General features: G+C 38.1%; 1 protein-coding gene across 8 annotated transcripts in view; it reads left to right on the top strand.

Annotated features, from left to right (window-relative positions):
• Positions 1-16,360, top strand: part of Chd1 (chromodomain-helicase-DNA-binding protein 1) — a 347,004-nt gene that overhangs the window by 3,105 nt on the left and 327,539 nt on the right. For all 8 annotated transcript variants that reach the window (XM_071676943.1, XM_071676941.1, XM_071676940.1 and 5 more), the window contains exon 2: positions 14,564-14,709. In XM_071676943.1, the coding sequence (XP_071533044.1) occupies positions 14,564-14,709 (146 nt within the window). The remainder of the gene's footprint in view (positions 1-14,563; positions 14,710-16,360) is intronic.

The following is a 16,360-nucleotide window of genomic DNA, read 5'->3' as shown; positions in this document are numbered from 1 at the left end:
ATTCCAAGTCACCCTGTTCCGTGCACGCCTTTCGCTGGTGTATGTTTGGACCTCAGTTGCGTGGTCTTTTTCACCATCCTTCCACCTCCAATTTGGTCTCTTCTTTTTTCCTCCACCTCAGACACTTGTCCTCTGTCAATCTTTGCTCATTCTCTCCACACACACACACACACACACACACACACACATGTATTATTTTTATTATACTCGGTCACTTTCCTGCATCAGCAAGTAGCACATGAAGAATGGCCCAACCCCTCGTACACACATGGCAGCTAAAGACAGTGAACAAACGTGGCCTTTGTTGTCTTTTCCTAGCGCTACATTGGGGGGGTTGTTCCATTTCATTTGTGGTGGGGTGGCGACGGGAATGGATGAATGCAGCAAGTGGATGTGTTCATTTGTATGGATGTATATGTCTGTGTATGTATACGTTGAAATGTATAGGTACATATATATATTTGCGTGTGTGGGCATTTATGTTTATACATGTGTATGTGGGTGCGTTAGGCTATTCTTTGGTCTTTTCTTGTGCTACCTCGCTTATGCAGGAGACAGCAACTAAGTATAATAACAAATTTACGGCTATTTATTTTATATACTTAATTGGTCTCCCATGTTAGCGAGGTAGTGCAAGGAAACAGACAAAAGAATGGCCCAATCCACCCACATACACATGTATATACATAAACGCCCACACACACACATGCATATATACATTTCAACATATGCATACATACACATACTCATATATACATATCTTTTTTTTTTTTTATTTATCACTGTCTCCCGCATTTGCGAGGTAGCTCAAGGAAACAGAAGAAAAAATGGCCCAACCCACCCCCATACACATGTATATACACACACGTCCACACACGCAAATATACATACCTATACATCTCAATGTACACACATATATATACACACACAGACATACATATATACCCATGCACACAATTCACACTGTCTGCCTTTATTCATTCCTATCGCCACCTCGCTACACATGGAATACCATCCCCCTCCCCCCTCATGTGTGCGAGGTAGCGCTAGGAAAAGATAAAGGCCCCATTCGTTCACACTCAGTCTCCAGCTGTCATGCAATAATGCCTGAAACCACAGCTCCCTTTCCACATCCAGGCCCCACACAACTTTCCATGGTTTACCCCAGACGCTCCACATGCCCTGATTCAATCCACTGACAGCACGTCAACCCTGGTATACCACATCGATCCAATTCACTCTATTCCATGCCCGCCTTTCACCCTATTGCATGTTCAGGCCCCGATCACTCAAAATCTTTTTCACTCCATCTTTCCACCTCCAATTTGGTCTCCCACTTCTCCTCGTTCCCTCCACCTTCGACACATATATCCTCTTGGTCAATCTTTCCTCACTCATTCTCTCCATGTGCCCAAACCATTTCAAAACACCCTCTTCTGCTCTCAACCACGCTCTTTTTATTTCCACACATCTCTCTTACCCTTACATTACTTACTCGATCAAACATATTGTCCTCATATATACATGTACATATTAATACTTGCTGCCTTTATTCATTCCCATCACAACCCAGCCACACACGACATAGCACCCCCACACACGCACATATGCATACATATACATTTCAACTTATACATACAGACATATACATATATATACATATGCACAAATTCATACTTACTGCCTTCATCTATTCCTGTCGCCACCACACCACACATGAAATGAAAACCCCCTCCCCCCGCATGTGCGTGAGGTAGCGCCAGGAAAAGACAACAAAGGCCACATTCTTTCACACTCAGTCTCAAGCTGTCATGTATAATGCACCAAAACCGCAGCTCCCTTTCCACAATCAGGCCCCACAATTCTTTCCTTGGTTTACCCCTAGACGCTTCACATGCCCTGGTTCAATCCATTGACAGCACGTTGACCCCGTTATACCACATCGTTCCAATTCACTCTATTCCTGGCACGCCTTTCACCCTCCTGCGTGTTCAGGCCCCAATTATTCAAAAACTTTTTCACTCCATCTTTCCACCTCCAATTTGGTCTCCCACTTATTCTCTCCACCTCTGACACATATATCCTCTTTGGTAATCTTTCCTCACTCATTCTTTCCATGTTACCAAACCATTTCAAAACACCCTCTTCTGCTCTCTGAACCACACTCTTTTTATTACCATACATCCCTCACCTTTTCATTACTTAATCAAACCACCTCACACCACACCACATATTGTCCTCAAACATCTCTTTTCCGGCACATCCACCCTCCTCCTCACAACTGTATCTATAGCCCACGCCTCGCAACCATATAACACTGTTGGAACCACTATTCCTTCAAACATGCCCATTTTTGCTTTCCAAGTTAACGTTCTCGACTTCCACACATTTTTCAACGCTCCCAGGGAGTGCTCATTCTCCTCGAAGGCTCTGATTGGGGTGTCTGAATGTGTGTGTTTGTAAGGAAGATGAGAAAAAAGGAGAGATGGGTAGTATGTTTGAGGAAAGGAACTTTGACGTTTTTTCTCTGGTGAAATGAAGCTCAAGGGTAAAGGGGAAGAGTGGTTTGGGAATGTCTTAGGAGTAAAGTCAGTGTTTGGGGAGAGGACATGAGCAAAGGCAGGAATAGCACTACTCCTGAAGCATGAGTTGTGTATGTGATCGAGTGTAGGAAGGTAAATTCTAGATTGATATGGGTAGAGCTGAAAGTGGATGGAGAGAGATGGGTGATTGATTACTGGTACCTGTGCACCTGTTCATGAGAAGGAAGATCATGAGGGCAAGTGTTTTGGGACTAGCTGAGTAAGTGTGTTAGCAGTTTTGGTGCACGAGACCAGGTTATTGTGATTGGTGATTTGAATGCGAAGGTGAATAATGTGGCAGTTGAGGGTATAATTGGTATACATTTGGTGTTCAGTGGTGTAAATTTGAATGAAGAGCTTGTGGATTTCTGTGCTGAAAAAGGACTGGTGACTTTGAATACCTGGTTTAAAAAGAGAGATATTTATTTATATTTATTTTGCTTTGTCGCTGTCTCCCGCGTTAGCGAGGTAGCGCAAGGAAACAGACGAGAGAGAGATATACATATGTATTCATATGCGAGTAGAAGAGATGGTCAGAGGGCGTTATTGGATTGTGTTATTTGATAGACGTGCAAGAGAGAGACTTGGATGTTAATGTGCTGAGAGGGGCAACTGGAGATTTGTCTGATCACTATCTTGTGGAGGCAAAGGTGAGGATTTGTAAAGGTTTTCAAAATATTTCCCACTATAGGAGGCAGGAGCAGGGGGCTGGAAACCCTCTCCTTTTTGTATTTCAACCTCAAGAAGAGGAAAAAAGGAGAGTCAAACTGGGAATGCTCATCCTCCTCGAAGGCTCTGATTGTCATGGTCTTTCTTCATTTGGTATAACAGAGAAATGATATATTAGTGTTATACTTTATTGCCATTTCCTGCATCAGAGGTAGTTCCAGGAATCAGATGAAGAAAGACCCATCTACTCGTATACATGACCATGCAAGTACATACATATGCATAAACACATACACAGCCACATATATACACATATACACATGTAGATATATAGTGGCTTTGGTAGATACACTGAGACAAGATGCATGAGAGAAAGATATACTGGTAGCCAGTCCTCTTTGGTAACTCGATGCATTTTCTTTCAGTCATAAATTGAAAATAGAAAGTGATGTGGCATATTTGTAGAACTTGGGTATAACTGTGGTATACCTCTAGTCCTCAGACTTGAGGCATGATTGAGCAAAGTATTTCATGTATTTTTGCAAGCTTATTTGCAATTTTTGTACCCAATTTTTTCTCAGCTGAACCCAAACATCTCCAAAGTGGATAAAACTCAGCTGAAGCTGAACTTGAGTAGACATATCAGTAGGTTGTGAGTGACCATACAAACATGATGGAGAATTTGGATGTCTTCTTCATAACCAGCTATGTCAAGGCAGGTTAGATTCACATTGCAAGAAATCTCTATTAGAACTTCTGATGGAGCCATGATTCATTTTTCTTGGCCATTAGCATAGGATAACTTTGGTAACCCTTATTATGACTGTTGCTACTTGAATCTTTCACCCTCAGACATATCAGTAAGACGCAAGTAATGTTTTCCCATTTTGGCTTAGATAAGGAGCCAGTTTAACTACCAGGTTTTGTTATTGCTTTAATTTGGATGATAAGTGGAACACTTCATCACAGACTTTTTGGGTTAGTGATAGGTTGATGCTGTTATCACATAAAAGAACCAAACTTTCCATGTAGCATATATTACCATTCTGTAAAAATAACTTTAACATGTGATGTTTATGCTATTTTCACATATTGCAACTAAAGATTTCAAAATTACATGGCCTTTCTAATTTTTTTAAATGAAGTAATTTTACAGCTTCTGCAAACTTTAATGTAAGCTGCAGTTCATTTGTTACAATTACTACATATTACTTGCGATAGTTTATCCATGGGAAAAGGGGGATAGTTTATCCATGGGGAAAAGGGAGAAAGAATACTTCCCACATATCCCCTGTGTGTCGCAGAAGGTGACTAAAAGAGGATGGAGCAGGAAATCCTATCCCCCTCCCCCCCGTTTTTTTTTTTTTTTCCCCAAAAAAGAAGGAACAGAGAAGGGGGCCAGGTGAGGATATTCCCTCAAAGGCCCAGTCCTCTCTTCTTAATGCTACCTCGCTAACGTGGGAAATGGCAAATAGTGTGAAAGTAGTTTAGAATTCACAAAAACAAATGGGTAAAGCAAGTGGATAGTAAGAGAAATGTTCTATGATAAACAATGAGTACACTAGACTATCTGTACTTTTAATAACAGTACTTGTAAGTGTTTATATTCATTATTTAGGAAAGTATCATGTTCAAATGGTACAATGCTTTTGATATTATGTGGACCACAGAATATATGATTGGGTTTAATATAGTTGCTCTCATAACTAGGTAAAAAGATTTTAATGCAAATTAAGTGCATTATGGGGTAGGTTGACCAGGATATAAAACAATGCTGTCAAAAGTATATAAAGATTTACTGTTGATATTTCCATCCAAAAAGTTTAATGTAATAAAGACTTTGAGCTCAAATTTACATGTTTTATAGAATATTTAGCCATGGTAGCAAAGATGTAACCAAAATTTTTTTTTTTTTTTTACCTTGGATGAACAAGGCTTTAACAAAGAAAAGGAAGGAATGAATGTGGGAGTTCATCTTATCAAATGAATAGCCAAAATTGAATTGTGAGTTTTATTGAAACCTGTACCTCCATCACCTCCCCATCCATAAAGAAATTGAAACATCCATATGGGGACATCACACACCTCTGCTACAGACCATCCTTCACTGGAACAAATCATTTTCCTCTCTTCCTACCAACACACATGCCTTAGAATTTAGATAAGAACTTCTTGCTGCTTCTGGTAGTTTTCCTCTCACACCATTTATTTGCAAAACCTTCTATAAGATACCTCTGTCAACCTTGTGAATCATTCCCAAGGCATATCAGAGACCAGTCAAAGGATTTTAGAAGTATGAAATTTGAACAATATCTGAAGCAGTGACCTAGTTACATACACAAAGTTATATTATCAGAAACTAGGACAGATAATCAGTGACCTATACCAGGGGTAGGAAAACTGTGTTCTAACAAAAGAGGCAAGAATAAAACCATTGGATGAGAAAGTGATTAGAGCATATGTAAACAAAAGAGGCAAGAATGAAAGCGTTGAATGAGAAAATAATTGATACAGATGTAGATAAAAGTTGCATAAGAAAACAATTAATGCAGATGTTAACAAAAGAAGCAAGAATAAAAGTTCAATGAGAAAATAACTAATACAGATGTTAAAGTAATGAGATCCCATTGAAGGGAACAGAGAGTGAATGAGTAACACAATGTGGAAGAAAACCCAAAAATACTTTTGTATTTAGATTAACATTGTCGAGTATTAGAAGGGAACAGAGAGTGAATGAGTAATACAGAATGTGGAAGAAAACCCAAAAATACTTTTGTATTTAGATTAACATTGTAGAATATTAGAAATCAGAGACTGGAAAATTTTAAGGTAGAAAAGCATGAAAATGACTTTTAAGAAAATATGCAGATGGTAACAGAATTTTTGTTTAGCTCATTGTGCAGGCAGAAATTGATATGTTTAGTCTTGATGAAAGCTGCAATTAAGATAATGAGATACCAGATACAAAGAAATTCAGACAGCAACAGACCATTGGGTCCTTTTGAAGCTGTTAGTAATTTTTTGATGGAGGCTGCAGTCATGCACTAAAGTCTACATCAAGTCTGGGCTGTAATTGAAATTTAGAAAGGTTAAGAAAAGGGAAAGGGACGGGAAAGTATTTACAAATTTTGGTGGAAGTGATAGCCTTTCTTTTAGAATGAAAAAAAAGGGTTATCAAAGCAGCCAACCCGAGATGCCGACTGCCACACAGTAATCAACTGACGTAACAGCTTGCCCAGTATTGCATAGTCTAACTAGTGGCGGGGGCACACAAGCATCCAGCTATCAGGAGCAAAATCTAAAGGAAAACCTTTAGGAATTTGAAAGGGAACCAGTATTGCAGCACAGGGCAAGCAGTTCAATTTTTGAGGTGAGCCTGGAAGAGTTTATGGGTCAGACCATTTTTTTATTCAACTCTGTCAAGTAAGGATGCATAGCTAGAATCACCCCAGATGTGAGAGTAGTACTCAGTACAAGGACAGAGTAAACCTGTGTGTAAACGGAGCAACTTCTCAGAAGAAAAGAAATTTCAACCTTTAAACAGAAATATCAGTTTCGTAAGGCAGACTTGGCTATTTCTGTAATGTGGTGTTCCCAAGATATAAAAGCGATACTTCATAGAAAGACAGATCAGACCTTTGTATAAATAGAGCAGCTGTTCAGAAGAAAAGAACTTTTGACATCTACACCACCCCCAGTTTCTTAAGAGGCAGACTTTGCTATCTCCATAATGTGGGGTTTCCAAGATAGAGTGGATGTTACAGTGATACCAAGTATAGTCATTGAGTCAAGAGGTGGAATTACAGAACTAATGAAGGAGAGAGGAAAGTTGAGGAGTTTTCAATGAAGAAATGGGCAGAAACTAGGTCTTGGAAGCATTAAACTTAACCAGATTTTGTATACTCCACTGAGATATTCTTTACGAGTTTATTAAGGAAGTTGTATTGATATGAAATGTGGATCGAGTGAAAGAAGGAGGAATGCATCGTTATGTGACCAGCATACAAGTGCTTTTGGTTATTTGCAGAAGAAAGGAAATTGCTGATAGAAAGAAAATAAGTTTAGGATACATGGCAGAACTTTGAGGGACACAACTGTTGATGGAAAAGGGGCTGGAGGCTGATCCATCAACAGTCACAGAGATAGATTGGCTAGAGTGGAAGCTAACTGTGAGAGAGCAATGTGTGGTATGAAAGTTAAAAGAGGGAAGTTTAGAGGTAAGTCCCTGAAGATTTCAGAAACTTACAAATGAGTATGTTAAAAGTTAGAAGGTATACTGATAACTGAAAGAGAATGACCCATCAAATTGTCAGTGTGGCTAATAAGACACAAATGATATAAGTCTGTTCTTAAGTGTATCCGTGGCTCTGCTTTCACCCACTCTAGCAAATCATTCCATATGTTAACACTCCTGTTGAAGAAAAGATACCTTGCCTCATTCGAGGTAAAACTTTTGCCCGCAAGTTTGTATCCATTACTGTGAGTGAAATCAGACAAATCAAGTCAAGTAAGTTGATCAAAATTATCAAAGCTTCATAATTTTAGATATTTGTATTAGATCACCTCTAAGCCTAAATAGATTCAAGTTGTTTAGTCTGCTCTGGCAGCATTAGTTTTTCAACCAGGAATCATTGTGGTAGCTCAATGTTGCACTCACTTCATTATCATTTTTTTTTTCCTCCAAAAAAGTGAAGTCAGTATTGAAGGTGGGGTGAATCAGTGACTCTTAAAGAGTAAGGATGATCCTGTGGATTTAAATTCGAAGGCCATACCTATGAAATGAAGAATTGTGTTTGATATGTTCACTGCTGAGTTGGTTTTGGGTCACCAGAGGTTTTTAAGCCCAGATATTATTGCAGTTCAGCAGAATTCATACTGTAGCTTACCTTTTCATTTTTGCGACATATGTAAAACTTTGCTTTTATTGATATTGAAATGAATTTTTCACCTGTGAGCTCAGTCCATCGGTTTGTCTTATGTCAGTTTGAAGCTATAGACATACATGTTCATTACTAGTTTTATTTTCCAGTTTTGTATCATCAGGAAATTTTGATATCTTGCAGTGCAGCCCATTGTCAGTATTATCATTATTTATGAGAAAGAGGACTAGTACCAAGACTAATCCTCGTGGCACTCCACTTCTTACATCTAACCATTCTGAGGCCTGACCATTAATCACAACATTTTGTTTACGGACTGTAAACCAGTTTCATATTCACTGAAGGACAACTCTATCAGTGCCATGTAACTTAAATTTTCCTGTAACTTTTAATGTGGAACCTTATCAAATGCTTATTAAAAATCTAGATAGATGACATCAGCTGCTTTACTTTCATTATACATATTTATTATATCATAAAAGAAATCAAGTAGATATGTCAGACATGAGTGATTTTTTGAAAACTGTACTGAGAATTGTCCATTAAGTGGTGATCTGAATGTTTTACAATTGTATCCCAAATGATGGTTTCCATAAGTTTTCCAACAACAAACATATAGCTAATTGGACAATAATTTCTGGGCAGTGATTTATTACTGTTTTTGATGTCGATGTTACATTGACAAACTACTTTTCATCTGGAACTTTTCTCGTAGCATGTAACTATTTGAAAAGGGCTGAACTGTCCTATTTTTTGCCCCTTTCATTGCCACTGGATAAAACATATCAGGTACTGTCTTTTTGTTCATTTTCATTCCATATATTGCTGATAGTATATCTTCAGCTTTTATGTCAATTTGTAGAAGAATGTTCTCTCTTGTTAATAAAACTGGATTTGGGACATAGGTTATGTCTTTGACCAAAAATAGATGCAAACAAGTCATTTAAGACCTTTGCCATGAATTAATTATCTTGAACCGTCACTGTTTCCATAATTAATGGACCAATTGATTGGGTAATGATGCTGTTATCTCAAACTTAACTGTAAAACTCCTTAGGGTTTCTTTTGCTATTCTTAGGAAAGTACACTTCATATTGACATTTACTTTGTTGTAAAGCTCTCTTACTTTCTCTATGAAAATTTTTCATCACTTGCTCTATCATGTTGGTTATTGATGTTTTAAGTTTCTTATGAGCTACTTTCTTAGACAGCAGGCACCTTTTTATTTCACTGTCCCACCACCTTGGCTTCGTTTTAGAAATAGAACATCTAATACACATTAGCACATATGTTCCCTTCAGTGCTTTGAGGCTTTTCCATGGTATGTTCATGTCATTTTCATTGACCTCTGTGGAAGGTATTAAGAATATATGGTGTGGGAGGCAAGTTGTTAGAAGCAGTGAAAAGTTTTTATCAAGGATGTAAGGCATGTGTATGTGTAGGAAGAGAGGAAAGTGATTGGTTCTCAGTGAATGTCGGTTTGCAGCAAGTGTGCGTGATGTCTCCATGGTTATGTAATTTGTTTATGGATGGGATTGTTAGGGAGGTGAATCCAAGAGTTTTGACGAGAGGGGCAAGTATGCAGTCTGTTGTGGATGAGAGATCTTGGGAAGTGAGTCAGTTGTTGTTCGCTGATGATACAGCGCTGGTGGCTGATTTGTGTGAGAAACTGCAGAAGCTGGTGACTGAGTATGGTAAAGTGTGTGAAAGAAGAAAGCTGAGAGTAAATGTGAATAAGAGCAAGGTTATTAGGTACAGTAGGGTTGAGGGACAGGTCAATTGGGAGGTAAGTTTGAATGGAGAAAAAGTGGAGGAAGTGAAGTGTTTTAGATATCTGGGAGTAGATTAGGCAGCAGATGGAACCATGGAAGCAGAAGTGAATAATAGGGTAGGGGAGGGGGCGAAAGTTCTGGGAGCGTTGAAAAATGTGTGGAAGTTGAGAATGTTATCTTGGAAAGCAAAAATGGGTATGTTTGAAGGAATAGTGGTTCCAACAAGTTTGAATGGAGAAAAAGTGGAGGAAGTGAAGTGTTTTAGATATCTGGGAGTAGATTAGGCAGCAGATGGAACCATGGAAGCAGAAGTGAATAATAGGGTAGGGGAGGGGGCGAAAGTTCTGGGAGCGTTGAAAAATGTGTGGAAGTTGAGAATGTTATCTTGGAAAGCAAAAATGGGTATGTTTGAAGGAATAGTGGTTCCAACAATGTTATATGGTTGCAAGGTATGGGCTATAGATAGAGTTGTTTGGAGGAGGTTGGATGTGCTGGAAATGAGATGTTTGAGGACAATATGTGGTGTGAGGTGGGTTGATTGAGTAAGTGATGAAAGGGTAAGAGAGATGTATGGTAATAAAAAGCGTGGTTGAGAGAGCAGAAGAGGGTGTTTTGAAATGGTTTGGTCACATGGAGAAAATGAGTGAGGAAAGATTGACAAAGATGATATATGTGTCAGAGGTGGAGGGAACGAGAAGTGGGAGACTAAATTGGAGGTGGAAAGATGGAGTGAAAAAGATTTTGAGTGATCGGGGCCTAAACATGCAGGAGGGTGAAAGGAATAGAGTGAATTGGAATGATGTGGTATACCAGTGTCAATATGCTGTCAATGGATTGAACCAGGGTATGTGAAGCGTCAGGGGTAAACCATGGAAAGTTTTGTAGGGCCTGGATGTGGAAAGGGAGCTGTGATTTCGATGCATCATACATGAAAGCTAGAGACTGAGTGTGAATGAATGTGGCCTTTGTTGTCTTTTCCTAGTGCTACCTCGCGCACATGCAGGGGAGGGGGTTGTCATTTCATGTGTGGTGGGGTGGCGACGGGAATGAATAAGGGCATACAGTATGAAAGATGGAGTGAAAAAGATTTTGTGTGATCGGGGCCTGAACATGCAGGAGGGTGAAAGGAGGGCAAGGAATAGAGTGAATTGGAGCGATGTGGTATACCGGGGTTGACGTGCTGTCAGTGGATTGAATCAAGGCATGTGAAGCGTCTGAGGTAAACCATGGAAAGCTGTGTAGGTATGTATATTTGCGTGTGTGGACGTATGTATATACATGTGTATGGGGGTGGGTTGGGCCATTTCTTTCGTCTGTTTCCTTGCGCTACCTCGCAAATGCGGGAGACAGCGACAAAGCAAAAAAAAAAAAAGGTATGAATTATGTACATTTGTTTATATGTATATGTCTGTGTATGTATATATATGCATAAGTTGAGATGTATAGGTATGTATATGTGCGTGTGTGGACGTGTATGTATATACATGTGTATGTGGGTGGGTTGGGCCATTCTTCCATCTGTTTCCTTGCGCTACTTCTCTAACATGGGAGACAGTGACAAAGTATAAAAAATAAATGAGTAATGATAGGTGATGATATCTCTTTTGCCTTTCCCGGTAATCTGGTTTACATGAGTTTACATGAGAAAGACAGACAGTAGGAGGCTTGATTGGCCCACGATTGGGTTGTCAGATAAGAAAAAGAGTTTTCTTGACAAGAAAATGTAAGTCCACTCAGCATTTTATTAAGTTATCACTGACTCTGATGCTGCTTGTTAACCTTTTTGTGGTCCCGTCACTGCTGTCATTTTTGTAGGGTATTTCTGGCATTTTTCTCAAGGGTATACTTGTATTTATAGAATATTTGTTTAAGCTACTTTTGAAGGTATTAATAGTCTTAGCATTCACCACATCTGAAGGTAACTTATTCCAGTGTTTAACACACCTATAGGAAAAGAAGCTTTTTCCCACGTCTGTACTACATCCTTTAGTTTTGAATTTTATTCCATTTGTCCTGGTAACAGTATAATCTTGTATTACAAAAAGATATTTGTTATTTGCTTTATCAAACTTGTTCAGAATTTTGAACACCTGGAGTGAAGTCTTGGTTTATTTTTAAGGGAGAAGAGATCCTCTCATTTTAGCCTCTTTGTATGCCAGATTTGTAAGGAATGTCTTTGTACTTGCTCAAATTTTTCCTCATCTTTTTTATAGTTAGGAGACCAAAACTGGACTGCATATTCAAGGTTTGGTCTTACTAGAAAATTATATAGTGAGAATTCTTCCTGGTGTCTTGTAATCTATGTTCCTGGCTATGAAACCTAATAATTGGTTGCCTTTTTTACATGCTGCGTGTCACTGTTTAGTGTACATCATATTGTTGCTAATAACTTCAAGGTCCTTTTCTTCATCTCCTTTAGTTAGAGAGTTTCCGAATAGTTTGTTGATTTAACATATATTCTTGTCTTCACATTAAACTTCATTTGCCATCTGTCTGACCACTCTGCTAGTAAGTTAAGATCTCTTTGAATCATTTCGCAGTCCCGCCTGTTTACTGCTGTACCTCCTAGTTTAGTATCGCCAGCAAGTTTGGAGATCTTAGATATGAGACCAAGCTCTCGGTCATTAATGTGTATTATGAAAATAATCGGGTCCAGGACTGACCCCTGTGGTACATCTCTCATTATGTATAGCCAGTCTGAGGCTTTGCCGTTTAATACTACATGTTGCTTTCTTCCAGTAAGTCAGTCTCTGATTCATGTGCAGAGCTCTTCACTTATACCATGTGCTTTGAGCTCATGTGAGTCTCTTGTAGGTACTTTATGAAAAGCTTTCTGGAAATCTAAATATATTACATCAGATGCGACTTTTTCATCCCAATTCTGATAAATAGCATTAAAAGATCTGGCAAATTTGTCAGGCAGGATCTTCTCTTGCAGAAACTGTGGTGGTTGTCCGATGTGATTTTGTGATCTAGAAACGTGACATTTTTATCTTGTATTGTTTTTTCCATCGTTTTTCCTAACACTGACATAAGGGCAATTTGGCAGTAGTTCAAAACACACTTTTTGTCTCCTTTTTACATGTATAAGAGTAACATTTGCTAGTGTCCAATCAGTTGATACCTGACCATCCAATAGAAATTCATTGAATATTTTTATTATGGTTTATATCAGCTGTCTCTGGACCTCTTTTTAAAATCTTGATGCTTCTTGAATCTTTGAATCCATCCTTCACTATAGTCACGCTCATGTAATTTAAGTTCTTAATGGAACAATATAGCCTGGTCCATCATCATGCTATGTGACAAGTCCACTCCATCACTCTGACGCTGTCAAAACCATTCCATCATCACTCGATTGTGCTCAGTACTCTCACCATCTTTCTAAGTTTTTCTAATCGTCATTTGCTTCTTGGAATTGCTGTCTGCATAGCATTTCAATATTTTCTCCCCTTGCTTATTTATATCATAAACAGTTGATGAACCAATATTGTAGATATCACACAGCTTATGCACTGAAACACCATGGTCCATTTTTTTTCAACAGTTCTACTTTATCTTGGATTGATATGGATTGGTGTTTATGTTTGACACCACGACTGACACTCTCATATGCCTTAGAAGCCATGCATTCCAAGCCAGATCATTCTGTGCTCCAGTCCATGCCCTAGTTCAAAATGTTCAAGGTTGCTTAGTAAGAAACTGCTCAAAACAAGAGTACAGAATTTTTCTGGTGTAATTGGTATCAGTGGTGATTAAATGGCTGATGGTAAGGCTAAATCAACCCTGTTCTAGCAATCTGTGCACGAGTGTTATACCTCACAATGACATTATAAGCAGAATAGATAATTTTGCTGGGTGTAAATGAGATGCTAGGTGGAACTTGGAGTCCCAAAAGAAAAATAAACTACAAAAGGGATAAAGAAAGATGTTGAAGTATGACCTTCCTCTTTCAGTAGGATTGCACATTCATCTGTATTGATTCATAGTCACTTAATGGAAAAGAGATCTGCTCCAATTTGCAGTTACAATATTTCCATAGATTATGTATTAATGGAAAGCCGAAAATATAGGAGTCTCAGAGTCAGATATGAATTAGATGATAACAGGGAAGGAATGCACTATTGGAAAAATTTATGCAATGTTAATATAAACAGACTGATGAATTGATTGAAAGAAGCCAAAAAATTTAATCAGTATTATTGATTTAAATTGTTTTTGACACCTTTTAAAAGAAACCAAACATATAATTATTTGTAAATAACTTTTAAGTTAATATACCCTTTTCATGCTAAAATGTACTCAGCATCCTGTAGGTTCTAACCCTTTACAAATTGCACAAAATCTATTTGAAATGTCTTCCGTAAGATTATCCACCACTCCCATTTTTTACATTATTCATTATGCTTGCATTCCAATGAACCACTTGAATCTGCACCACTTGTTGGAAGTATACTTAACCTATGTTGCATTTGCAGTGCTCCACGTATGTATGAAGTTGACGACATTCATGTTGAGTTTACATATTCATTATGTAGTGGTCTTCATTCCCACCTCTTTGGGCTAACTCAGTCATGCTTGCTGCCCAACAACCTGTAAAAAAATTTCAGTAAATGAATATTTTTGGCATAGTTTACATGAATTCTCTTCCTTTTTTCAGCATGTAGAGGACAGTGGCTCAGACAGTGATGAGGAGCAGTCTGGGTCGATTAGTGGCTCTGATAATGACAATGAATCAGACAACAATGAAAATGAGAGCAAGTCTGATGCTGGCAGTGACTCAGGATCTGGATCTGGTAGTGCAAGGTAATCAAGAAGGATGTAAGACACTTCATCATAGTTAATGAAAAGTGTGCAACAGATTCATGGGTTATACATACCCAATCTCAGGAAAAATTATCTTTTTTCTTAGTGTTTTGTTGTAGGTTTTTAGATGAAGTAGTATTTTATTTAAAAACTCTTCAGTGTCTCTGTTTTGAAAATTTCTGGTAGTCTATGCACAAAACTTTTATAGGAAATAAAAGAAGCCTTTTACATTTTATTTCATCATTGCTGTTGTATCCAGACTAAGGTTGGAGTTTTTCTAATTCAGAGATGATCTAATGATGACATCATTAGTTCATCTTTAGAAAGAACTATTTTACTTCTCCTAGTGTCTGCATCCATATGCATGGTTAAGTTTTACTTCCAAGCTCAGTTCTTAGCTACTGTTTCATGTTTAGTCATCTGTGTTTAGTTTGTAGTCACTGTTTCATGTTCAGTCATGTATCTTTATGAGTCAATAAAATTTTGTAATCTGTGATTGCCTAAGATTTACATTTAAGAATGTGCTGATTTGTGGATGCAATCATGCACATGCCAGTGTATACAGTGAAAGACTGTTCTATAGAAATGCAAAGAATGTAGTGCCAAATTTGGAGAATGAGCATTCAGGAATTGTTTGAGCTTCTAAATGTTTTGCTATTTTTCTGTTTTTTCCCCTTTGAGTCCCTAGAACAAGTGAAATATGCATGTTCTGCTAAAACAGAGGGATAAGAGTTACCATCTCTTATGTTCACAATTGCTAACCATCTTTATAGATGGTTAAACACTGTTTTTAATGAAACTGTACTTTTTAAATGACAAATATTACTACTGGTTGGTGTTTTGTGTTTAACCATGTTGTGTTTCAAATCATTGGTCTTTAGCATAGGTAGAATTTCATTATGAAAGTTTAGTTGTTTAATTCAGGCCTGTTAGAACAATAGCTACAGAAAACTTTATGCAGCAAAATGGCACATCACCATACTTCACGATGATGTCCACATTTCTACTATCAGAAGAGGCTGATCTCATCCTTAAGTCCTCTGCTATTCACTGACAGCTCAGACATGATGTGATATGTGGTGTTGGATTCCTATGTAGCAGGGGTTCCATTTAGTCATATAAGGGCTCATGCACAGTTTGTGAGAAATCTTAAGCTTGAGTTGTAATAATTAAGTTTATAAGACTGCATTTTTGCTGATAATCTGCAGCACAACATGGAATCACTTGTGTTTACTTTGTTGATATTCAGAGGTCATGATGAATGTAGACTGACATAGCTCTAGCAAAACATGCCCTAGTTAAAGCTATCTTAAATGCAGGGAAAATGAGTAAGAAAGTAAATGAATGCAGAACTTCAAAATACTGCAGGTTTTTGTAGACTTGATTCTAAAAGGTAGAAAGATAAGAGGGAGAGAAAATGATGAAAGGTGAAAGAGAATTCTTGAGGTAGCTTGCTCAAGGCAAGATGACATTGTCATAATAGTCAGTCCTTGGGTGACCATTTTGAACACAGAAACTGTGGAAGGCAGTAGCCAGACTTCTCATGGGTACAATCCTTAGTAGCATGGACACCTACTGACAGATCACAATGTGTTGAAGAGTCTTGGGCCCTGGATGATTTAGGTGTTCTTTCTGTTTGTGAACATTGTAC

Source organism: Panulirus ornatus, chromosome 24 (genome assembly GCF_036320965.1).
Source record: "Panulirus ornatus isolate Po-2019 chromosome 24, ASM3632096v1, whole genome shotgun sequence".
In the NCBI taxonomy this organism is placed as follows: domain Eukaryota; kingdom Metazoa; phylum Arthropoda; class Malacostraca; order Decapoda; family Palinuridae; genus Panulirus; species Panulirus ornatus.
The sequence above is the reverse complement of the archived record's forward strand: the minus strand, read 5'-3'. Positions and strand labels throughout refer to the sequence as shown.